This window comes from Panthera uncia, chromosome F1 (genome assembly GCF_023721935.1).
Source record: "Panthera uncia isolate 11264 chromosome F1, Puncia_PCG_1.0, whole genome shotgun sequence".
Taxonomy (NCBI): Eukaryota; Metazoa; Chordata; class Mammalia; order Carnivora; family Felidae; genus Panthera; species Panthera uncia.
The window spans coordinates 39,639,194-39,662,623 of NC_064813.1; the positions used below are offsets into that span (position 1 = coordinate 39,639,194).

Genomic DNA, 23,430 nt, shown 5'->3' on the forward strand with positions numbered 1-23,430 from the left:
TCACTCTTTGCCTCCTGCCTCACCCCTCTCGCCCTCTGCTTAGAAATGCCTGGATACGCATGGAGGTGTGGGGCTAGAGCCCAGGAGGGGTGAGGGCACCACCCATAAGCCTCAGATGGTCCCAGATACCCTACAGCGCCTCCTCCCCAGACTGGCCAGGCTCCTGGAATGGGGAAAGGCCTGGAGTTCTCTGGGAGTGACTCTACCTCCAGAACCTTCCCCGTCCCCGGGGTGGAGTGACCCCAGACAGCTCTGAAACCTTCATCACTCCAGCCACTGCTTTGCCTTCCAGAGTTGGGATTTAGCTTCCAGCCACCCTTGACTCCAAAAAAAAAAAGTATAGCAATAGTTGAAAACCAGAAAGACCCGTGTGCAATCTTAATTGTGGCCCATTAGCTGTGTGACCTTGGGTGCGTTACTGAACCTCCCTGAGGCTCAGTCTCCACATGAGGGTCCTCCCTGCCCAGGGGGATGTGCCTAGCACCTCTCTGGTCTGTCAAGTGGTGCCGGGCTGTGAGCTGGAGAAGCTGGCCAGGGCAGGGGGCCAGGGGAGTGGTGTCCGGTGGGAGGGTCTGTGTTTCCTCTCCCACAGACCCCCGCTTTGTCCAGCTAGCCTGCAGGGACAGAGCTTCCTGGGCACACTGCCCTCCTCCTTGCCATCCCCCAGTCCCAGCGCTGCCAGCCACAACTCGCTGCTTTCGGGGTCAGAAGCCCCTTGCAGGGGCAGCCGTATCTGGAATTCTCAGAAGTTCTGGTTTCTTGGAGGCACCTAGGGAGCAGGCCAGGCCGCTGCCAGCCCCAGAGGCAAAGGCTGCCGCCCTGTAAAATTCCAAATTCCAGAAGGGAGGCTCTTGGGTATGGGGTCTGCTGCTGGGGGCCAGGACTCCTGGGTCCTGCACTCTCCACAGGTCTTGCTCCCCTCCCTAGACCTCTTCATTCTTCTCTGGAGAAGCCCTAGGATCATATGTCCTCCACCACCCCCACCCCCAAATCCTGGGCCAGCTTAGGCCCGCTTCTACCACAGTGTTACAGGTGCCTGCTTGCCTCTGGCTGAGTGGGGGAGGCAGAGAGGCTGGGAACTGGGAGGCCTTATCCAGGAGAAGCCAGGGAGACACTGGAGGAGACCCTTGGTGGGTGGGACAGAGAATTGCCATTAGGAAGAGTGGCCATGTCTGGGCCAGCTGGTGTGAAATCTGAAGAAAGAAGGAGACTCATCGGGCATGCCCTGGGGCCCTGCCTCTGTCCTGGCCATCCCGGAAGCCCGCCCGACCCAGTTTCCCTGACACCTTTTGGGTACCTGCCGGTGAAAGGGACTTTCCCATACCCCCTGCCCCCAGTGCTGAAGGACCACCTCAGCATCTGGGGAACCAGGGCCAGCCTGCCTGGAGATCCAGGAAAGAGCCCCATTCTTTTCCAGGTTGCTGGAAGTCGGGTCCCTGACTTTAGGACAGAAGAGAGTCTCTCCCTTTCTCCCAAGCCTGGAGCTGGTGAAATGGACATCTATTTTACAACATGGGCCTTTCTTCCTGGGGCTCTCCCCTCCCCCTCCCCCTCTATGATGTCCCTGGATGCCCCCATATACACATCCATCCAGATAAATATGTACACCCTCGCGGCTCATGCACGTGTGTGCGCACGCAGTGTGTCCATCCACACACGTGCCCAGGCTGCCGACACACACACACACACACACACACACACACACATCTCACCAGTCTGCTGCCTCCAGCCCTTTGCTGCCTTCCCACAGCCTGGCCAGAGGGATCTAGGCCTACCCTCTCCCTGGTGACCTTCCCCGAGGTGTGGGAGGAAGAGTGGGAGACTTGGCTGTCCGGATCCACCCTGCCCCTCTCCTGCCTGGTGATTATCTTCCCTCGGGTGTGGGGGGTGCCCAAGGCCTGGCTTCAGGCCCCGGGAGAGGAGGGGGAGGGCCGGAAAGGAGCTGTGTGGGACAGCTGCAGGAAGAGACCAGGCTGGCTCACATTTGGGAATCAGGATGCCTGGACCTGTCCCTCCCCTCCTCTGCCTCCTGGCTGGCTTTCTCCAGAAGGAATCGGTAAGGTGCTCTCAGATCTCAGGAGGACCCCAAGAGTTCTCTAGGGAGAGGATGTGGGTTTGTCTGTGGGAGTGGTTGCTGGGCAGGAGACACAGCCCTTGTGGTACTTTTTTTGCTGAATGGAGAGGCTTGGGCTGGGGAGTCTGCATCTTGTCTGTTAGAACCTTTCTACCCCCCTGGAGCTCCTTTTCTGTCAGCACGGCTGGCGGGGGGGGGGGGGGGGGGGGGGGTGGTGGCTGGCAGGCGTGCCTTCTACGGCCAGGGACCTTCTCCAGGACTGTCCGTAGGACTAGCTATGGAGTCTGTGCTGTCCCCCACAGGCCCCTATTGTGGCGACTCTCAAGCAGGGTCTCAACGTCCCCCCCCTCCCCATTACCTACAACCACGTCTTGACACATCGCTTCTCTTAGATTCTGAATTAGGATGTTTCCACCTCACTTCTCCCCTTTGCTGCTGCTGATTGAGACTCTGCGAGAAAGAGCAAAGAAAGAGGTGCCCCAGGTGAGGTGGATGGGGGAAGGGACAAGGGTTGGCCCTTTCTTGGGGCCTTCTCCTTTAACGTCAGTTTCCCCAGTTGCTCTCTGCACCCCCCCGCCCCGCCCTTTGAAAGAGCACATGCATGAATGTACACACGCGTGCGTGTGCGCACACACACACACACACACACACACACGGCCTGGAAAATCTGATGAGTCTGCAGTGCTCAGTTTCCAGGCCCCTATCCAGAGGCTGGGTGGGTGGCTCTGAGGTTTGGGGCTGGGTGGAGTGGGGGAAGGGCAGGCAACCCCTGGCTCTGAATTGAACCAGTGGGAGGCTGAGTGGGTTTCTCTGCGGGCCTGCCACCCCCCCCCCCCCCGAAGCTGGGGCTGGCCCCTGAGAGTCTGGCTCCCAAGAAGCAGCCTTGCCCTTCACTTTTCATACCTGCCTGTTTTCTGCGTATTCCCCCTCCCCACTTCCTGAGTTAGCGGCTGACTCCTGGGCTCCTTTCCCGGGGGCGGGGAGGGGGGGATGCCCAAAGCCATTTCTTCCCCTTCTGTTCTGCCTCCCCCTCCCCTCGCCACCATCAGCTGTCTTGAGGTGGGGACACATGGGTGAACAGTTCCAGGTGAGTAGCTGGCCTTAGGCTGGAACGAAGCAGGCCTGCTTCTAGGCCAAGTGCCAGGGAAGGTCCCCTTGCCTGCAGCCTGCTGGGGGCTGGGGGCCGGGCAGAGGCTGGGGTGGGCACCACTGATCTATGTGGACAAGGGATGTAAGTAAGCAAACGTCCTAGGGACTTAAGTAGCTCCTCAGAGAGCTCTGAGCTGAGAGGACCCTAATCCGGGGGGTTGGGAGCAGGACTGGCCTTCTCGGACCGGGCTCTTCCCCTCTCTGGAGACCAGCTTCCTCATCTGGGCAGTGGGGGTGTGGGAACAGATGGGTCCCAGGGGCCAGGTGGGCTCTTCTAGATCTATAATCGCTGTGACTCAGGGCCTTTAGGATGTGTTCTTGTGCCTCTGTCCACAAGGGCGTGGTGCCACGTGGGTGCACAGAAGGGGACACACACCCACAGCTGTGGTCCATCCGTTCCACAGCAACACATCCACGCGATGTAACCGGGACCCTCCTTTCCCTCCGCCGACTGGACAAACACTCTATCCATCTGCCACGTATTGATAGGGTCGGCAGAACCACACTCGTCTCTGGGGTCGGGGAGTGGGGAGCCAGCTGCCTTTGCTATGTGTGCCCACTCGAGAGGCCATCCCTTGCCTTGGTCTTTCCCGAGACCCCCCTGGAAGGTCAACTGCTGGAGGAGGGGTGGAGGCGGGGGAGGCAGAAGGAGAGACGGGCTTGTCTGCAGCCCACGGGGTGCAATGCCCTTCTACTTTCTGGGCCCCGGGGTCGCTCTCCCCTCGTTGAATCTTGCCAAGGCTGGGTGGGCAGAGGGGTTAGGGTCTGGACTGAGAGGCACCTCCTTGGTCTTTGGCTGCCTGCCACCTGCCATCTCGCTGAAACTCGGCCTTCCCACCCTCGCCCGCCTGCCCGTCCGCGTCCGCCCGTCAGTCAGCCAGCCAGCCAGCCAGCCAGCCAGCCAGTGGGGCAAGGGGAGGGTTGGGGGGACTGGCTCCACCCCTGCTGCCTCTTAACTTTCCTTTACAGACATCGGGATGAGGCCCTCAATCCTGTTTGCTGTCTTCCTCTGGCTCCGGGGTTTCTTGGTCCAGGTGAGGTGGGCACAGGGGGCAGGCAGGCAGCTGGGGAGCTGTTCTCCAGGGCCCGTCCAGGCTCCCACCTCTCTGTGGGGCCCCACAGCTGGTCTGCATTAGGCAGAGCAGAGGCTGTTCCTTCCCAGCCGCTGGCTCAGAGGACAGAAAGAACAAACCGCTTCTGCCTGCGTGGGGCTGCCTCCTGAACTTGGGGTGTGCCTGTGGGTGATGCCCTTTTGTCCCTGTCTGGGGGAGTGCCAGACAAGAGGACAGCCTTCTCTCTGATCTCGGCCCTGTCCCCTGCTGGCTTCCACAGACCCCAGAGCCCTCTGCCCATCTCCTCCCCCCTCCTCCCTCCTTCCTATAGGGACATGAGTGTCACACTCTGGCAAGGAGCCCAGACGGAGAGAGTGGAGGTAGGTGTCTTCAGTGGGGGAAAGGAGGTCTGGGAGGTAGGAGGGAGTGGGGGTGCAGGGTTGGTTTCTCCATGCCAGGCCTTGCCTCTGCTCTGGCCCTTTTTTTTTTTCTTTGCCTTTCCTCCTTCTTTAGGGGAGAAAGGGTATCGGGAGACTCTGAATGCACCCCTTTTCCCCAGGACCACCTCTGAAAGTGAATGTCAGCAGCCAGGGGCGGCCTACTAGCCTCTTCCTGAGCTGGGGAGCCCCAGGGCCAGACAAGTTCAGCCATGCCCTCCGCCTCACCCACCTGAGTCCCCTGGGCTCTCCAGCAGGGCCGCAGCTCCAGGCCCACACCAACGCATCCAGCTTTGAGTTCCGGGACCTGGTGCCAGGAAGTCGCTACCTGCTGGAAGTGACTGCCCTGGGACCCTGTGGGCAGAATACCACCATCATCCTCACTGTCCGCACTGGTGCGTGGGGGCGAGTAGTGTGCAGGCATTGCAAGGGATCCGAGCAGGAGGTATCTGTCCTGCAGGGTTGGCACAGGGCAGGGTAGCCAAGGAGGGCAACGTCTCTGAGGACCATGCCTGGTACCGTGACCCATTTAGAAGCATTTGAGGCACAGGGATGATGCCCCTTTGGCCCTGAACTTGGCACGTCTCTCTACCCCTGTTGCAGCCCCATCACCTGTCTGCAACCTGCAACTCCGTAGCCCTGGGAGCCCGTCCAGCCTCGAGGCCTCGTGGGGCGCTGCCCCTGGGGGGCAGGATGGCTACCAACTTCTCCTCTACCACCTAGAATCCCAGACAGTGGCACGTAACATCTCCCTGCCGCTGGGCAGCCTGGCCTGCAATTTTAGCAACCTCCTACCAGGTAGCGAGTATGTTCTGGAGGTTACCACCTGGGCTGGCAACCTCCAGGCGAACACCAGCGCCCACCAGTGGACAGGTAAGGCAGGCACCTGGCAAAGGCCCAGACCAGGCGGTTGGTGTGGGACGTGGCGGGGGCAGCCCAGAGCCTCCTAGGGAACCCTGCCCCAACATAGCTGGGCTTCTAGTCTTCCTTGCTGCCAGGGCTGGTGCCGGGATCCCACGCCAGGGCTCTTTCTCAAGCCTGACTTTGCTCTCTCCATCCCCCTTCCAGCCCCCGTGTCTCCCCACCAGCTGGTGCTGCACGCTCTGGGCACCCGTGCCCTGCGAGCCTCCTGGAACAGCTCTGAGGGGGCAGCCTGGTTCCACCTCATGCTCACAAACCTCTTGGGCGGCACCAGCCTGACTGCGGTAGTCAGACGGGGAGCCTCCAATCACACCTTCCTTCACCTCTCTCCGGGCACCCGCTACGAGCTGACGCTCAGTGCTGTTGCCGGGCCCCAACAGGCAGCGGGGCCCAATGTCACCGAGTGGACCTGTGAGTGCTTGGGGTGGGGGTGGGGGGCCAGGGGGTTACAGCGGAGGCTCCTCAGCTCTTCTGTGGCTGAGTGGTGGGATATACGTGGCGGAGGCCGGGGTTCCTTTGGAATCCTGTGGGGAAGGGATGAGGCACAGAGGGAGTGCGCCACCTGTTGGCTGGTGGCAGGTGTCCACCTGAAGAGGTGATGGCGGTGTAGTGGTCACCCCTCGAAGCCTTCGTGTGCCAGCCACAGATGATCTCATTTAGTTCTCAGACCGGCCCCACGCAGTCATGTCATCCCCAGTGTATGGTAGAGGGAGCCGAGGTTCAGAGACAGGAGGGACCCAAGGTCAAGCAGCTTGTGAGTGACCAGGCCAACCTGAGCCCGGGCTGGGTGCCTGCAGAGCCCATGTTGACGTTGCCATGTTTTTGCTCAGAGAAGCACTGTCTTGCATGGGCTACCGGTGGAGGAGCCAGACTGCCTGGGTTCTGAATTTCATCTCTGCCTCTCACTGGCTGTGGGTCTCTGGACAAGTTACTTACCTTCTCGGTGTCTCAATTTCCATTTCTTTAAACATGGCTGGTGACAGTAGCACCCTCTTCGCAGCGTTGTGGGGAGTAGACGTGAGATACTGCGCGTAGGGTACTTCGTGCCCTGCTGGCATCTATGCGCTTGGTACTTGATGCGTTATTATTTCTGTTATTGTTGTCCGTGGCCTGATCCCAGAATTCACCCAGAACGTGGCAAACGGTGGCTGCTGGCCTCTGGATGAGACGTGGTCTAGTGTTGGAGGAAGAAGCTAGTGTGAGGAGGGTAGGATCTTTCTTATCCACCGTTTAGGTCTTTCTGCATATGTTTTCTCCTTTTACCCATAGATCCTTCTGCACCCTTGGACCTGGTGGTCATTCCCCTGCCCTCAGAGCTCTGGGCAAGCTGGAAGGCAGGGTCTGGTGCTCGGGATGGCTACCTGCTCAGGCTAAGTGGGCAGGTGGAGAAGACCATCACACTGGGTCCCGGAGCCCTCAATGCCACATTCCCAGGGCCCCTGCCTGCTGGACCCTACACTCTGGAGCTGAGGGTCCTGGCCGGGCCCTATGATGCCTGGGCCCGGGCCAGTGCCTGGCTGAATGGTGAGTCTGGGCTGATGGGGAACAGGATGAGGCCCTGCCCAGGGGCACCTGCCTTGAGTGGCAGCTGGGTTCTCACTCTCCAGAATTTGCATCCTCTGCAGATTCTGCTGCCCAGCCCAGACAAAGCAATGGGACCACACTGCAGCTGGATGGGTTGGGGGCCACCAGGGAGCCCAGGAGGCGGGCACTGCTCTACACTGAGGGAACCCCAAGCCTCCTCGGAAACATCTCCGTGCCACCTGCTTCCACGCAGGTCGCTTTGCGTGAGCTGGGGCCTGGGGCCAACTACCAGGTGGACATTGTCTCGTCTCTGGGAAACACTACCCAGAGCCCCACAAGCCATACAAGTGAGTGTCAGCCACTGTCCCCTGACCCTGCGGAGCGGGGGCGGGGGAGGCCTTGCCCTGGGGAGGGAAATCTGGGTAGAGGGGAGGCTCAGAAGAGCTGGGAAAGGGCTTCACGGGGCCACAGACGCAGTATGGCCCCCTTACCAAACTGTCCCTCTCTTCAGAGCTCCTGGCACCACAGTCACTGGATGTCACTGGCAGAGGCAGCCCCTCTGACCTGACCATTGGCTGGGCCCCAGCACCAGGGTGGCAAGAAGGCTACAGGGTCACCTGGCATCCGGAGGGCAGCCAGAGGTCACCAGACAGTCTTATTGACTTGGGACCAGACAATTCCAGCCTGACTCTGAGGGGTCTAGTGCCCGGCTCCTGCTACACTGTGTCAGTGTGGACCTGGGCAGGGAACCTCAGCTCCCCCATCCAAAGGACCCGTGCCTGCACCCGTGAGTTCCCTGGCTTCAGCCTCTGGGAGGCCAGCCCAGGACAGTGGGGGTGGGGGCCCAGCTTCCCTTACTGTCCGCTCTTCTGCGTGCCTCCTCTTGACTTAGACGGTCCCGTGTCCATCCAAGGTGGGCCTTTCAGGAATCTATTGGCAAGCATTTTCCACCTCCTACCATTTGGGTGGCCATCCGCCCATCTATCCATCTATTCAACACACATTTAATGAATGCTTCCCATTTTTTAGGTATGGGGCTAGGTGCCGAGGCTAAACATTATGAACAAGACAGTCTAGGAATATTGACAAGTAAACAGAGGCTATATAAATATATGTATAAATACATATATGTGCACACACATATATAATGTGTATTATTTTACAGATCATATAAAAAACATAAATGTATGATGGGAATATGTACAACGTATTTCGAATCACATGCAACTGTGTTCTTATAGGTTAAAATTGATGACTAATGGGAAGTTTATGTGGTTCGGTCTAATCTTGTAGGACTTACAGAAGGGAAGCCTGCTTAGGGAATCAGGGAAGGCTTCCTGAAGGAGGAGGAGAAGGAGAGTGAACTGAGAAGCTTGTAGTCTGAGTCGGACAGAGAGGGGCTTTATGGAGAGGCTAAGCATGCACCAAGGCCCTCAGGAGAGAGAGGAAGAGGGAGGAAGAGAGGGGAGAGGGAGAGACAGAGACAGAGAAGGAGAGAGAGAATGAGCTTGCAGGCACTGAAGGTCAGCAGATGAGCTGGAGACCAGGACCCAAAGGGTTAAACATTTAGGTGGGTCCTGGGCCTTGTGGGGACCCTGTGAGCCAGACATCACACTGTCAAGGAGCTGACCGTGTGGGGAGGGAGCTGGATTTGTAAGCTGGCAGTGTTTGGGGCTCTCTTGGTGCCCAGGGGAAGGGGAGGCAGGGAAGACAAGGGCAGGGGGTTTGCGTCATTCCAAATCTATTTCTTCCTTGACCTTGCAGTCCCTGCTCCTCCTGCCAACTTGAGCTTGGGCCTTGCCACCCAGCCTCCTGCCCTGACCGCCTCCTGGAGTCCCCCGCCTGGGGGCAGGGATGGCTTCCAGCTGCGGCTTTACCGCCTGAGGCCCCTGACTCTGGAAAGCAAGGAAGCTCTGGCTCCCGAGACTCAGAACTTCTCCTGGACCCAGCTGCCCCCAGGCACCGCGTTCCTGGTTCAGCTGGCCACCTTGAGGGGCCCAGATGAGAGCAGCAGCACCAATGCCACCGGCTGGATGCGTGAGTGCCCCCTGCACACCCCTTCCTTCCTGGCCACCCTTGCTGGCTGGATTCCCCAGCGGGGCGAGGGGGGCTGCGAGCTCCCCTTGACCTCTTCATCATCTGTGCGCAGGCAGCTGGGTTGACTGTGGTTGATCCCTGATCTCTAGGCACCAGGACATCCTTAACTGGGAATCCCCAGGGATCCTGGAAGGTGGGCAGAACCCAGGGGCTTGCTCTTGTACAGTGGCTGGGCCGTGCCACTCTCCAGGCTCTCATATGGCCAGTACGGGAGTGGGGAGCAGTGGGGAAGGGACCCAGGACCCAGCCTCGAGCTCCCCCTGGGCTGGGAGTGTTTGAAAGCGACAGCAGTGACTCGTGTTCACTGGGCCGTTTGCTAAGTGTTCTCCCCACGTTCTCTCATTTCCTCCTCATGACAACCAGCCTAGGAGGTGGCTACTATGGCTCTGCCCATTTCACAGATCAGGAAACTGAGGCGCAGATAAGCAAAGTGACTTGTCCTGGGTTCCTCAGCCCTAAGTGGGGAGTCGGGATTCCATTTCTGACACTGTGACCCAGAGTCTGTGCTCCTAGCCACACGCTAACCTCCAGAGAGGAGCGGGGGAGGGTGCCGGTGCTGGACAGGGTCACGCAGTTACTGAAGCATGGGACACACTGAGCAGCACACAGCAGAGCTCTCTCCTTCTCCCGTGGAGCCTCCACAGCCATAGACCTGGGTTTGGAAGCTCCCTCTCACACCGGCCTCGTTCCTTCTGCCTTCTCTGAGTGCTGCATTCTTGCTAGAGCCAAAGTATAGCTGCTGTCACCCCTTCCCCCACCCTCAGAATCATCCTTCTCCAGGGTGGTGACTCCCCCACCCCCTGCTCTGTCCTCCTGATTCCTCCCAGGGGCCACGTGACCTCAGACAGGTCTGAGAGGAAGCTGGAAAGAGCACCGGCCTAGGAGGCAGGAGACCTGGGTTTTAGCTATGGCCCAGTCCCTAGAGCAAACGTTGTCCCTCTGTGAGCCTCAGTTTCCCCATTTGCAGAGGAGGTGTTGGCTGGGTGACTGGGCCAGGCTTATGTGGCTCCAGGGCCTGGGCTCCAGCTGAGGGTGAAGGGGCGCAGCTTGGGCCCCCAGACTTTGCCTGTCCTTGAGAACCTGCCCAGTCACTCAGGGGGTCTTGCAAAGCTGTTTGGGTACAGGGGCTGGTGCTGCCTCGTCCAGCCCTGCCTCCGAGAGGCCTGGCTGCTTTGGGAGGGGGAGGGGTTAATGTGTTCATGCAGTACTGTTTGAGCCGGCCCTGCTGTTGGCCTGAGCTGGTGCTTCCTGGCCTGAGAAGGATGGAGGGACACAGGAGGGAGGAGGGAGCCAGAGATGTGGTTTGCATTCTTTTCTTCTGTATTCGTTTGTCCGGGCTGCCATAACACAGCACCACAGGCTGGGGGCTTAAACAGCAGAAATTTATTGTCTCACAGTTCCAGAGGCTGGAGATCCGAGCTCAATGAGTTGGCAAGATTGAGGACGGCAGTTTCTGTCCCAGGCCCCTGTCCTTGGTTTGCAGACGGCCCCCTTCTCCCTGTGTCTTCACACAGTCTTCCCTCCGTGCGTGTCTGTGTCCAGATTTCCTCTTCTTATGAGGACCCCGGTCGTAGTGGATTAGGGTTCCATCCTCATGACGTCACTTAATTACCCCTTTGAAGATCTTATGCCCCCAAACAGTCATATTCTGGGGGTTAGGACCTCAACATGAATTTCGGGGGGACATAGTTTGGCCCACAGCACCTCTCTTCTTCTCCACCTTCCCATATCTTGCTCTCCCCACAGCTCCCCTCGCCCCTCCTCTGGTGAACGTGACCACTGAAGGTCCCACCCAGCTCCGGGCATCCTGGGTGCATGCTCCCGGGGCGCGAGACGGCTACCAGGTGACTCTGTACCAGGTGGGTGCCCAGGCAAGCGCCAGCACCGTGGGACCCGAGGTGGACAGCACAAGCTTCTCAGCTCTGACCCCAGGCACTCAGTACGAGGTGGAGATCATGTCACAGGCTGGGCCTCTCAGCACCGCAGCGGCCAATGTCTCTGGCTGGACCTGTGAGTCGCGGCTGGGAAAGGCAATGAGGGGAGGAGAGGCGGGCAAGGCTGCCTCTGAGACCCCTGGATTCTTTTCTTAGCCGCCACTCTAGTCCCATCTCCCAAATTCCGCACCTGAGGGCCTTGCCTGGAGCCAGCGAGCTTGCGGCCTCACGCACCCCACGCAGCTTGGTTCACCGGCTCTCTTTCCCTCCACAGCCCCGCTCGTGCCCAATGAGCTGTTGGTGTCGATGCAGGCGGGCAGTGCCGTAATCAACCTGGCCTGGGCCGGTGGCCCCCTGGGGCAGGGGGTGTGCCATGCCCAACTCTCAGAGGCCGGCCACCTCTCCTGGGAGCAGCCCCTGGCTCTCGGCCAAGCCCTCCTCGTTCTAAGGGACCTCACACCTGGACGCCATCTGTCCCTGTCAGTGCTGTGCCAGGCGGGGCCACTCCAGGCGTCCACTCACCCCGTCGTGCTGCCTATTGGTATGTTGGCGTGTGTCGGGGGAGGAGGAGCGGGAGGCTCCAGTCCGGGCTGCGACGCTGTCCATTCTATTCAGAGCCACCTACTCCCCTCCGGTGGGGGCTTACCCACCCCTTCCCCGGGGATATGCTTCCTGTGCTTCTCCAGATGGGCAGTGATGCCCAAAGGAGAAGTTGTTTCTCTGTGTGGCCAGGGCCTCTTCCTGTGAACATAAACGCCCAGTCCCTTTGTACCTGCTGATTCTGACAGCTGCCGCCCCAGGTGCCAGCCTCTTGGGGTGCACCGACCCCCACACAGCGCAGAACCTTTGCTTCCCACAGAGCCTGGCCCCGTGGAGGATGTGCAGTGCCAGCCCGAGGCCACTCGCCTGGCCCTGCACTGGATGATGCCCTCGGGGGATGTGGACACCTGTCTGGTGGTGGCAGAACATCTGGCTGCGGGAGGGCATGCTCACATCGTCTTCCAGGCTAACACCTCCGGGGATGCCCTCCTGTTGCCCGGCCTGCTGCCCGCTGCTTCCTATCGCATCAGTGTCACCGTGCTGGGCCGGAATGGTCTGTGGAGTCGTGTGGTCACCCTGCTGTGTGCCACTTCTGCAGAGGGTAAGCCCTTTCCACCTTCTCCGGAGCCCCCTCCGCTCCCTTAGCCTTCCTCCAACATCACCGCTGGGGTTCTCACTGCCGTGGCCCTCACTGCCGGGGACTCTCCCTGTCCCCCAACTCCCAAGCCTTCCTCTGGCCCTGATCCAGATACCATAGTATGGAGCCTCACCGCCGGCACCCCGACCCAGGGGTCTCCTGGTTCTTATTTAGTTGCACCCATCAGGCACTGGTTGCCAGGCACCGTAAGAGGTGCTGGGGATGTGACAGCATGGCCCCTGCCCTTGGCCACTGGCACCTAGTTAGGACCTCACTCTTCTCCTCTCCATCCCCAGGCTGGCGCCCCCCGGACTTAGCTGCAGCCCCCCAGCTGGAGCCTGAGGCGGGGATGGGAGTGATGATCACACGGGGTATGTTTGGCCAGGACGATGGGCAGATCCAGTGGTACGGCATCATTGCTACCACCAACATGTCACGTGAGTCCTGGGCCAGGAGGGGATGGGAGACCCTGGCTATTGCCTGGCATGGGATGGGGGGGGGGGGGGGGTCCAGATATGGACCGCTAAGGTGAAATGCCTGTGGCTGGCATGAGTGCTGGAGTAGGAAGAGAGACCCAGAACATTCTTAAAGATAGGGCTGATGTTGTGCTATGCATGGTGGGAACATGCTAGAGAAACAGGGTAGCCGCTTTGTGGGCAGGGAGAGAGGCTTCAGCCTCACTGCTGCCCTTGCGCTGCCCCTTTCTTGTTCCTCTGTAGTGGTGCGGCCTCCCCAGGAAGCCATCAACCACACGTGGTATGACCACTACTATGGAGGACAGGACTCCTACCTGGCCATCCTGCTCCCCAACCCCTTCTACCCAGGGCCCTGGGCTGTGCCGAGATCCTGGATGGTGCCTATGGGTACAGAGGACTGTGGCCAGACCCAGGAGATCTGTAACGGGCAACTCAAGCCAGGTTCCCAGTATCGGTGAGGGCTAAGACTGAGGGGGCGGGGGCTTTTAACTTTCACTGATGGGTTGTTTGCACATTCCCTCTGCAAAAGATCTGGACTGACTTACGAAGAGAAAGCATTTGTTGGCCCATAAGGGTCCACAGAGTTATTTCGACTGGGCTCCCTGGTAGGCAAGGCAAAAAGGAAAACACCCATCTGTTACATGGTTCTTTTTTTCAGGAAAAAAAGGGGGGGTGGATTCTGTTTCAGCTTTCCAAGGATGTTTAGCTACCTATGTTAGGGCTTCTTGCTGTGGGAAGGGAAGATTGAGAAGAAGTCAGGGGTAGCTTGTTCAGGTAGCGTGACACATAACCTCTTAACAGGTGTGGAGAGAGGCTCTCGCTCTCTGAGTGTCTATTGTTAATGACTCAGTGTCTCGGGAGGGGCTTTGCCCTCTTTGTTTGCCCCTCCAGAACAGAAGGTCCTGTTTCTCTGCCCCAGGTTCAGTGTCGTGGCCTTTACCAGATACAGCCCTCCTGAGACCGTTATCTCCTTCTCAGCCTTCTCAGGTAGGGTGGACACCTGGCTAGGGTTCCAGCTGGGCCCCGGGGCAGGGGAAGAGTGCTGGGACCCCCTGTTCTGGGCTCGTCCCCAACCGGCAACGGGTAGGATTGAGCTTGGATTCCAGGGAGGGCACGTCCTGCCCAGCAGAGCTGGGAGACCCAGAGCCAATGCTGAAGGTACTGCTAGCACCTGACTTGGCCTGGGTGGGCTGGGGGGGGGGGGCGAGGCATTAATGAAAGGGGTTGTCACTGCCCACGATCACACTACCTTCCTGCACTGCCCCACTCTGTGCTGTCGCTCCCAGGCCACTGGGATTCTAGAACAGCACTGTCCAATAGAAACATAAGGCAAGTCACAAGGGTGAACCACATATGTAAGTTAATATTCCCTAGTAGCTGTGTTAAACAGGTAAAAATAAAACAGGTGAAATTAGTTTTAGGAACATTTTATTTAAACTAAGCTATCAATATTATCCTATCAACATGTGATCAATTAAAAAATTCTTAATGAGGTATTTTACATTCTTTTCTTACCAAGTCTTCGAAATTCTGTGTGTATTTCATGCTCATAGCAAAGCTTAATTTGGAGTAGCCATATTTCAAACACTCCATGCCCCCTTGTGGCTAGTGGCTACCATATTGGACAGTGTAGTTCTAGAAGGTCCAGGAAGCCAGGTCCCTACCCTCTTCTTTTCTTTGAGGGTGTCAGGGAGGGGAGTAGAGCCTTTGGGGCAAGCTCAGAAGCCCGGGGCAGGGAGAGCTTGCTGGGCATTTTCAGTCCCCATGCAGGATGGTCCCCCTGGCAGCCATTTCTGGCCTCGGGTGGTATTTGGGACTTCTGAGGGGGGTTGTCACTGTGCGCTCCTCCCAGAGGCTCTCAAGTCCGGTCACCGCAGAACAGTGGGACAAGGCTACTCTACTCTACTCTCCCTTTGCACTTCATAGATCCCAGGGCCAGTGTCTCCAGGGTAGCCGTGTCCCTCCCAGCGGCAGTGGGCATCATGATGGGCTGTGTCCTCACAATCTGTGCCCTGCTGGGCCTGCTGTACTGGAGGAGGGTGAAGGGACAGAGGTGAGTGAGAGCAAAAGCTGGGGGCCAGCATGGCTGGGGGAGGAATGGCTTCTTCCCGGAGAAGCTCCCCATGCCCCTGCCCCATTGGGCTCCCTCCCACACGCCTCTTCATCCTTTGCAGGGCAGAGAAGAGTCGGTTTTCCCAAGAGCTGACAGCTTACAACCTGCGGTGAGGGCACTTTCCCATGTCTCCTCGTGGTGTGCTGGGCAGTGTGGCCATGCCTGGCACGGGTCATGGTGGCATCGCCCAGTCTCCCCAGCAGCTTGCGCCTCCGGGACTCCCTTGTCCGTCACCTCACAGCTCTGTCACACCTTCACGAGGCCTTTTCTCCAACCCTAGAGCTCATGTGGCTCCTCTCTGCCCGTTCAGCCTCCTCCCCCTCCTCCCAATTCACCTACTCCAGTCCTCACCTTACCCCTGACAACTGGGCGATATCAGGCCGAATCTCTTTCTTTCCCCGGTGATGTTAGATCTGTAATTCTCTCCTCTGGTCCCTCCTGTGCTCCCCTACACCGACTTCATGTCGAACCCACATCGGTGAGCATCGACTATGCACAGAAGCCCTCCTCAGAACCAGTGATGGTGGCAGGGGCTGAAAGCCTCGTGTGTGCCTTCACATGTAGATCCTGTCTGCTCTGCCCTCCTCCGTCTGTCCCCTTGTCTGTCTTTCTGCACTGGGGGCTGGCGGCCCAGGCTGTGCATCTGCGTGTGCAGAAAAATGCGTGCCGGCTCCATTCCAGGGGGTGTTCCAACTATCCACTGAGCTCAGGGCAGGACCCTACCGTGGGCCCACTCCCTCCCTCTCCCACCAGGCGGACCCATAGGCCAATCCCTATCCAAAGCTTCCGGCAGAGTTTTGAGGCCAAGAGTGCGCACGCTCACCAGGCTTTCTTTCAGGAGTTCGAGGTAAGGCCTCTGCTGCCCTCGGGCTCGGAGCAGAGAGGACCTGGGCCATCTAGGTTGGGCTGGGCCTGCCCTGAAGTCTGGGGGGAGCTCCCAGCCGTGCACACCCCACCCCTGTCCCTCCCCTGGTGTGGGGAGAGATGGGTCCACTTCAGAAAGCAGCGCCTGGCCCGATCTCTGCAGGAGCTGAAGGAGGTGGGCAAGGAGCAGCCCAGGCTGGAGGCGGAGCACCCCGCCAATGCCACCAAGAACCGTTACCCGCACGTGCTACCCTGTGAGTGCCGGCGAGCAGATGGCCGGGGCTGGGCCTGGACGGGGGTGGGGGGCGGTGGGGGGTGCTCCCTATGCCCGGGCACTGCACACACAGTTTTTCCCTCTGCAGATGATCACTCCCGGGTCAGGCTGACCCAGCTGGAGGGAGAGCCCCACTCCGACTACATCAATGCCAACTTCATCCCGGTAAGGGCCACCTTCAGAGCTGGCTGTGGGTGTGTCCGTTGGGGAGACTGGCTGCTTTGCAGGACACGCTGTCCTACCCTGGCTGTAGCAGTCGTCCATGAAGATCACCAGCTTGTGTTCTTTTAGGTCGACCTGGCACGTATTTATTGAGGGCCTACTGTGTGCCAGGCACTGTGCTGGGCCTGTCGGAGTCAGAGCTGGCTACCTGTATTCTTGCCTTCAAAGCAGCACACTGTGTGTGTGTGTGTGTGTGTGTGTGACAGGCACACATGCGCTGCTTGTGTGTGTCACATCTACCACTCAGTGTGACGAGTGCTGTATTAAGGGGAGAAGAGTGGTATTCAGAGAACATGAAAGAAGGAGAAATTCAGTCCACTCGAGGAGTCAAGAAAGGCTTCCTGGAGGAGGGGACGTGTAATCTCTTGAAGGATGAGTAGAATTTTGATAAAAGACGAAAGAGGGGAAAGGTTGGAAAGAACAGCCAGAGAACAGCTGGGTGCACATGCACAGACAGCGTGGGGCTGGGGTGCCGGGTTGGGGGAGGTGAGACAGCACAGGTAGATTGGGCCCGGATGAAGGAGGGGCTTGATTGTTAAGCTAAGGGCTTTGGATTTTACTTGCTGGGCCGTGGGAGCTGTGGAAGATTTTTGAGCATGGGAGAAACGTGGAGTTTGGTTTCAGAAGGGGGTTGGTGAACAGGTTGGACTGGGGAGACTATTTCTGTCACATTAGTACCTTCTTACTCTCATGTGGGCTTTTCTTGCCCCTCCAAGGTGGCGCTGGGGTGCTGGTGGTGTCTCTGAAGCCACCCCTCCTGGTTTGGATTCTTGGCGCACACATGTGGTCATGTGCACACGTGTAGGCACACTCTCCTCCCTCCTGGAAATCGCACACGGGACATTTACTGCTGTGTGCCCGGTGGGGCCTGGGGGACCGAGGTGTCACCAATTAACATGCTCCTGTCTTCTGCACTCCCCAGGGCTACAGCCACCCGCAGGAATTTATTGCCACCCAGGGCCCTCTCAAGAAAACTCTGGAGGACTTCTGGAGGCTTGTGTGGGAGCAGCAGGTCCGCATCATTGTCATGCTGACCGTGGGCATGGAGAATGGGAGGGTGAGCATGCCTTGCAGTTTCCTAGAGTGGCCACGGGGTGGCGCATGTTCTCCTTACAGGAGTTGTCCCCTTGCCATCTTAGGTCTGGTAAGGTGGGTGAGGCCTGAGAGAGGCCAATCAGTCCTGGAGGTTGGTAGGGGTCCCTAAGGCCACCCAGAATGGGAGGCAGTTAGAGGGACCAGGTACTTAAGCTCCCCGGTTGACTCCGTTTCCTCTGACCTCTGCTGTTTCTTCCCCCCCCCCCCGCTTTTTTTAAGTTCTTATTTATTTATTTTGAGAGAATGAAAGCACAAGTTGGGGAGGGGCAGACAGAGAGAGGGAGAGAGAATTCCAAGCAGGCTCAGCACTGTGAGCACAGAGCCCAATGTGGGGCTTGAACCCATGAACTGTGAGATCATGACCTGAGCCAAAATCAAGAGTCTGGTGCTTAACTGACCGAGCCACCCAAGCGCCCCTCACCTCTGCTGTATCTCATTATTTCCACTTGCTCTTGTTCTAGGCAGAGGGGGGCAAAGGCGTTGGGGGGGAAAGAATGGGGTACAGACTGTCTCAGGATGGGCGTTCTGCATCCTTTCTTTCAACAAGCCTGGTGGATGGATGTCTCTTCTGTGCCTGCTCAATGCAGAGCCCAGGGACAGAGAGAGCACCTGCTGAGTTTGTCCTCCAGCTGAAGCAGTGAGGCAAGGCCAGGCAGCCCTAAATAAAGGCATCCAATTTTGTAAAGGAGCCCAACAGCTGCCTTGAAGTCTTAAGGGTCATATGAGAGGTGTGGGGGTGATGGTGCTGGAGGCCAGCCAGAACAGAGAAGCTTCTGGATGAGGTAGCTGGGGACTCGGGTTTGTACAGAGAGCAGAATTTCAACAGGGTGGCAGAGACCAGAAAGATGACTGTGTGTGTGTGTGTGTGGGGGGGGGGGTGGTCCGGATAAACCAGGGGTGGCAGTAATGAGGCTGGGCCCACAGCCACCCCACACCCTTGCTCTGACCCTCTGGCCCTAGGTGCTGTGTGAGCATTACTGGCCAGCAGACCCTACCCCTGTCACCCATGGTCACATCACCATCCACCTGCTGGCCGAGGAGCCCGAGGAAGAGTGGACCAAGCGGGAATTGCAGCTGCAGCATGTGTGTGCCCCAGGGGACACGGCAGGGTGGGGCGGGCATTCGAGCTGAGACTCTGAGAAGGTTGCCTCACCTCCTGCGTCCCCTGGCCTCCTTCCTTCTGAGAATTGCAAGCACTCAGCCCCTGTCCAGGGAAGTTGGTTAGGGAGGGGGTAGGGAGGCACAGGGAAGGTTAAAGTGTTATCCGAAGCGACGCAGTGCGTCAAAGGTAGAACAGGGTGAAGCGACGGTTTCTGCCCTGCCCTCCCCTGCCCTGCACTCAGTTCGGGGCTCCCTGCTTCACCCCTCACCCCTTGTGCCCATCAGCCTTGCCAGGCTGTGACCTCCTGGGGCAGGAGAGCCAGGGACTGGCCTCACCCCTCTGCCTGGGCATCCCCTATAGGCCGACGCTACTCAGGAGGCTGGAGAACGAAGGGGTCAAGGGAAGCATGCGATCTGAGGGGCAGGTTTAGCTGTCACCCCGCTGAGGGTGGAGGTATCAGTCGCCCTGCCCTCAGGGATCTGGTGAAGAAAGCCGAAGGGCTGAGGCCAGGGACCCCTGCTCCCGTCCCTTCCCGTTCCCAGATTACCCAGCAGCAGCAGCGGAGGGTGAAGCAGCTGCAATTCACCACCTGGCCTGACCACAGCGTCCCTGAGGCCCCCGACTCCCTGCTCTCCTTCGTGGAACTGGTACGGGAGCAGGCCCGGGCCACCCAGGGCACCGGCCCCATCCTGGTGCACTGCAGGTGAGGGCAGGTGGGCGGGCCTGAGGGGAGGCAGGGGAGGCGGGGCTCTGGGACCTCGGGCAGGGCTCAGCCCAGGGCTGTCCCCACAGCGCGGGCGTGGGCCGCACGGGCACCTTCGTGGCCCTGTCAAGGCTGCTGCAGCAGCTGGAGGAGGAGCAGGCGGTAGACGTGTTCAACGCTGTGTATGCGCTGCGGCTGTACCGGCCCCTCATGATCCAGACCCCGGTGAGGGCTCGGCAGGCTGGGCGGGGCAGCCAGGGTCCTGAAGGAGTGGGCGGGAGGTGGGTTGTGGGGGGCGGGGGGGGGGGGAGCCCATATGCCGCGTGGGGCGGATCTGGAGAGGAACCGGGGGGGACGCGGGGGACCGGGGGGGCGGGGCTCTACCGTGTCGCCATCCTATCTGGGCTTCTGTTTCCCTTTCTGTCAAAGGGGAGGTGGGGCAGGCCTCTGGCGGCTTTGATGCTGTGCGACAGCGACAGCGTGGGCAAGGTCCCAAATGGCCCACCCCCCCTCACCCCAGCCCTGTCTTGCCGGTTGGGCCCTTGGAAAATCTCCCTGCTGGGCCATACTGCCTTAGCAGACTGACTCCTCCTCCTCCTGTCAGACCCAATACATCTTCCTGCACAATTGCCTCCTGAACAAGATTCTGGAAGCGCCCTCTGACACCCCTGAGTGAGTTGCAGCTCCCCTGGGGCCCTTGTGGGGTGGGGGCACGGGTTCCCTGTGCCCTCCCACCAACAGGCCCCTGATCCTATCCATGGGCAGAGCTGAGAAGACCAGAAGCGGGAGCTGGGGAACCCCGAGTGCCTCCTCCCCTCTCCGCCCCTCCCCCAGGTCCCAGCCCATCTCGGTGATGAACTTCGCAGAGGCCTGTGCCAAGAGGGCGGCCAATGCCAACGCCGGCTTCTTGAAAGAGTACAAGGTGTGTTTCAGACCAGGGGGTGGGTGACAGCTGAGGGGGCTGTCCTTGCCCAGACAGCACTTTCTGTGGGTTCCGTCCCGCGGAGCGCCCTAAGCGCATCTCCTTCGCCCCCGCAGCTCCTGCTCCAGGCCATCAAGGACGAGGCTGACTCTTCCGCGCCCCCTCCTGGCCATAAGCAGGACAGCACGGTCGCCTGTGAGTGCCCGCGGACTGTGGGTGGGCGGGCGGCCCCGGGGCCCCGGGGAAGAGGGCCTCAGGCAGCCTCACCCTCGCCATCTTCCCTCAGATGATTCTTCTCAAGTGCGGTTTTCTCCGGTGGAGGAAAGTCCCCCTAACGAGATGCTCGAAGCCTGGCTCTTCCCTGTGAGATGATGCCCTATTACTTGCCCTCTCTGATCATTTGCGCTTATTAAGCTGGAGCTGGGGTCTCTGGGGGCCCTAGAGCTGTGGTGAGCAGGGGGCACCCTCAGTCCCTGGGAGCCAATGAGTTGTGCTCTGCAGGGTGGGCCTTCTGGACATGACCACGTTGTGCTGACTGGCCCTGCAGGACCCGAGGAGTTCTGGGAGCTGGTGTGGGAGCATAGGGCCCATGTGCTGGTCTCCCTGTGCCCACCTGACACCTGGGAGAAGGTGAGGGGGGCAGAAAGACCCCTAACCCTAACCCTAACCTAAGGGTTAGGAGACACAAGGAAGGCCTTCGGCATCAGATGGCAGTCAGGGTGGAAGCCTCGGGAGCTGGGACAGGGGTGGGGGGTGGAGGTCGTGGTGTGGCGGGCCTGTGGGCAGGGTGTGTGGGCAGAGAGCTCGGGAAGCCTCCTGAGCAGCCCTGACTTGGTCCCGGCGACAGGCGTTCTGGCCGACGGAGAAGCAGCCCGTTGTCACAGACATGGTGACAGTGCACTGGGTGGCTGAGAGCAGCACAGCGGGCTGGCCCTGTACCCTCCTGAGGGTCACACATGTAGGTGCTGGGGCCGCAGGGTGTGGGGTGGTGGGTTCTGTGGAGGAGTCCTGTGCTGTTTTCCTCTGCTCCTCCCTGGCACCAGTGCCACTGCCTTTGTCCCCAGGGGGAGAGCAGGAAGGAGAGGCAGGTGCAGAGGCTGCTGTTTCCGTGCTGGGAGCCAGGGCGTGAGCTCCCTGCCACCACCCTGTTACCCTTCTTGGCCGCCGTGGGCCGGTGCTGCTCTCGGGACACGATGAAGCCAGGCACACTGCTGAGCCACTCCAGGTGCTGCGGGACAAAAGCCTGGGGGGTGTGGGTGCCAGGATCCCCTCACTGCCTCTCCAGCAGGGCCTCACATCTATCCCACTGAGCCCTGCTTGGGTCACGGGTCAAAAGGACACGGTCTACACAGTCTCCCAGTGCTCCTGTCTCCTTACTCTGCCTGGATATCTTCTGGGAATATGACATCTTTTAGGAATATACCCCCTCCTTGCTTGGGCCCAAGCTGGCTGGCTCATCAGGCACTCGGTGTCCCCTTCCCAGTCCCCAGGCCCACGTTGGGTTTCCCCATATACCTGGATACCCCAGCTTTCTCTGCACCGCCCCCCCCCCCCCCCATGCCCTATCTAACTCAAGGTCAATTGCAGCAAGGGTGTGGCTCAGCTGGGCACCTTCCTGGCCATGGACCAGCTGCTGCAGCAGGCGGGGGCTGAGTGCACCGTGGACATCTTTAACGTGGCCTTGCAGCAGTCACAGGCCTGTGGCCTCATGACCCCAACGCTGGTGAGAGGCCACCAGGGCTTAGTTGTGGGAGGGAGTGAGGAAGGGGGTAGGGAAGGTTCTAGGAGCCATCTCTAGGCAGCACTCTCTGGGGAGTCACCAGGTGGTGCTGGGGACCACGATGCTCCCAGATGGAACCCTAAGGGTTAGGAGACACAAGGGAGGCCTTCGGCATCAGATTTGGGCAGTCAGGGTGACGCTCCTTACCCCGACGTCTGCCACCAGGAGCAGTACATATACCTCTACGACTGTCTGAACAGAGTGCTCACGGACGGGCTGCCTTGAGTCAGCACTGGTGGCTGTGCTGTGCAGGAGCAGAAGAGGTCTGCGCCCTGTTGGTCAGTGCCAATCAGCCTCAGCAAGCCCGCTGGGGCCTGGTTTCACTGGGAGGGCCTCCTGCACGCTGGACCCTGTGCCGTGAAGGGGGAGAGGTGAGCAATAAAGAATGTGCTCAACCTAGGGGCGCCTGGGTGGCGCAGTCGGTTAAGCGTCCGACTTCAGCCAGGTCACGATCTCGCGGTCCGTGAGTTCGAGCCCCGCGTCAGGCTCTGGGCTGATGGCTCGGAGCCTGGAGCCTGTTTCCGATTCTGTGTCTCCCTCTCTCTCTGCTCCTCCCCCGTTCATGCTCTGTCTCTCTCTGTCCCAAAAATAAAAAACGTTGAAAAAAAAAAAAAAAAAAGAATGTGCTCAACCTGAGACTGAGTGTGTTCCGTCCGTCCACCCTCCAAGGAGGAAAGAAATGGCCTCAAAGGCTTGCACGACACGGGGCCCAGTGCAAGGGCCGGGTGGGCAACCACGAGCAGGGGTCGGGCTGAAGTGGCTGCCCCACAGCCTGCATGCCGTGGCTTTTCCCGGGGAGCAGCCCCGATGCCCCACCCTCCAGTTTTCCAGTTGCCTCAGACTTCAGTCTCTCCACTTGGTCCCTAGAGTCCCGGCGTGCCCCAGATCCAGAGCCCCAGGTACTCAAGGTTCTCCTGCCCCACCTACCCACCCCCCCCAACCCCCCCCGTGTGCAGCAAGGACCAATCCTTGCCTTCTGTTCCCTTCTCCTTGCCTTCGCTTGCCTTCTCCCGCCATCCCCAGCTGTCTCCACCTGCCGGGGTCCCCAGGGTCCTCCTCAGCCACTGTGTGCTGCCCCGTCAGGGTGCAGGCGTTGTAACCACACTGACGTGGAGGGCAGGGGCCGGGAGCTTTGCTGCTTCCACGGGAGGCTGTGCCTCGAGCCAGAGTTGCTGAGTTTTCTCTGCTCCTTTGCTCCCAGCTTCCTCCCCTCCGCCACAGGAGGGAGGTAGGAGAGAAGGCAGTGAGGGACTTTTGGAGGAGAGAAAAACCGGGAGGGGGAACAGAAAATAGGGTGGGGTTGAGGCCCCCCCAGAGGTATCCCACACTCTTTGGGACTCAACTGCACACCGTGCGACATGATATGGTCTCATAAGCTCCTGTCTGACTCCCTGATTAGACTGCACAGTATTGGATGGCAATGTGCCTGACGCTGGACACCAACTGTCCCTGGTGGAGGGCCCTCGGGCGGCGGAGGGGACATAGAGAAAGCCTGGACAAATCGGAGCAGGAGG

General features: G+C 59.5%; 1 protein-coding gene across 3 annotated transcripts; it reads left to right on the top strand.

Annotated features, from left to right (window-relative positions):
• Positions 1 to 1,799: 1,799 nt before the first annotated feature.
• LOC125925403 (receptor-type tyrosine-protein phosphatase V-like) lies at positions 1,800 to 22,314 on the top strand. Of its 3 annotated transcripts, none has more exons than XM_049634358.1 (35): positions 1,800 to 2,056; positions 2,467 to 2,557; positions 4,193 to 4,257; positions 4,607 to 4,655; positions 4,835 to 5,107; positions 5,316 to 5,585; positions 5,781 to 6,044; positions 6,903 to 7,157; positions 7,259 to 7,504; positions 7,669 to 7,944; positions 8,922 to 9,194; positions 11,001 to 11,264; positions 11,463 to 11,729; positions 12,048 to 12,329; positions 12,662 to 12,802; positions 13,085 to 13,295; positions 13,761 to 13,828; positions 14,768 to 14,894; positions 15,016 to 15,063; positions 15,708 to 15,801; positions 15,982 to 16,072; positions 16,181 to 16,257; positions 17,237 to 17,371; positions 18,370 to 18,492; positions 19,054 to 19,214; positions 19,304 to 19,439; positions 19,819 to 19,886; positions 20,049 to 20,136; positions 20,253 to 20,331; positions 20,423 to 20,499; positions 20,638 to 20,766; positions 20,984 to 21,094; positions 21,201 to 21,361; positions 21,724 to 21,859; positions 22,082 to 22,314. In XM_049634358.1, exons 3-35 carry the CDS (start codon positions 4,201 to 4,203, stop codon positions 22,139 to 22,141), a joined length of 5,097 nt encoding a protein of 1,698 aa, XP_049490315.1. In that variant the 5' UTR covers positions 1,800 to 2,056; positions 2,467 to 2,557; positions 4,193 to 4,200; the 3' UTR covers positions 22,142 to 22,314. The 3 variants fall into 3 exon arrangements, with proteins under 3 accessions (XP_049490315.1, XP_049490314.1, XP_049490313.1); XM_049634357.1 differs by having other exon boundaries at positions 1,801 to 2,056; positions 17,237 to 17,326; positions 19,980 to 20,136; XM_049634356.1 differs by having other exon boundaries at positions 1,802 to 2,056; positions 19,980 to 20,136.
• The last annotated feature ends 1,116 nt before the right edge of the window (positions 22,315 to 23,430 follow it).

Coding starts and splice junctions, on each gene's coding strand:
- LOC125925403 (XM_049634356.1), top strand. CDS start 4,201: ATGAGGCCCTCAATCCTGTTTGCTGTCTTCCTCTGGCTCCGGGGTTTC. Junction 9,195..11,000: donor CAATGCCACCGGCTGGATGC/GTGAGTGCCCCC, acceptor CTCTCCCCACAG/CTCCCCTCGCCCCTCCTCTG. Junction 13,829..14,767: donor CTCCTTCTCAGCCTTCTCAG/GTAGGGTGGACA, acceptor TGCACTTCATAG/ATCCCAGGGCCAGTGTCTCC.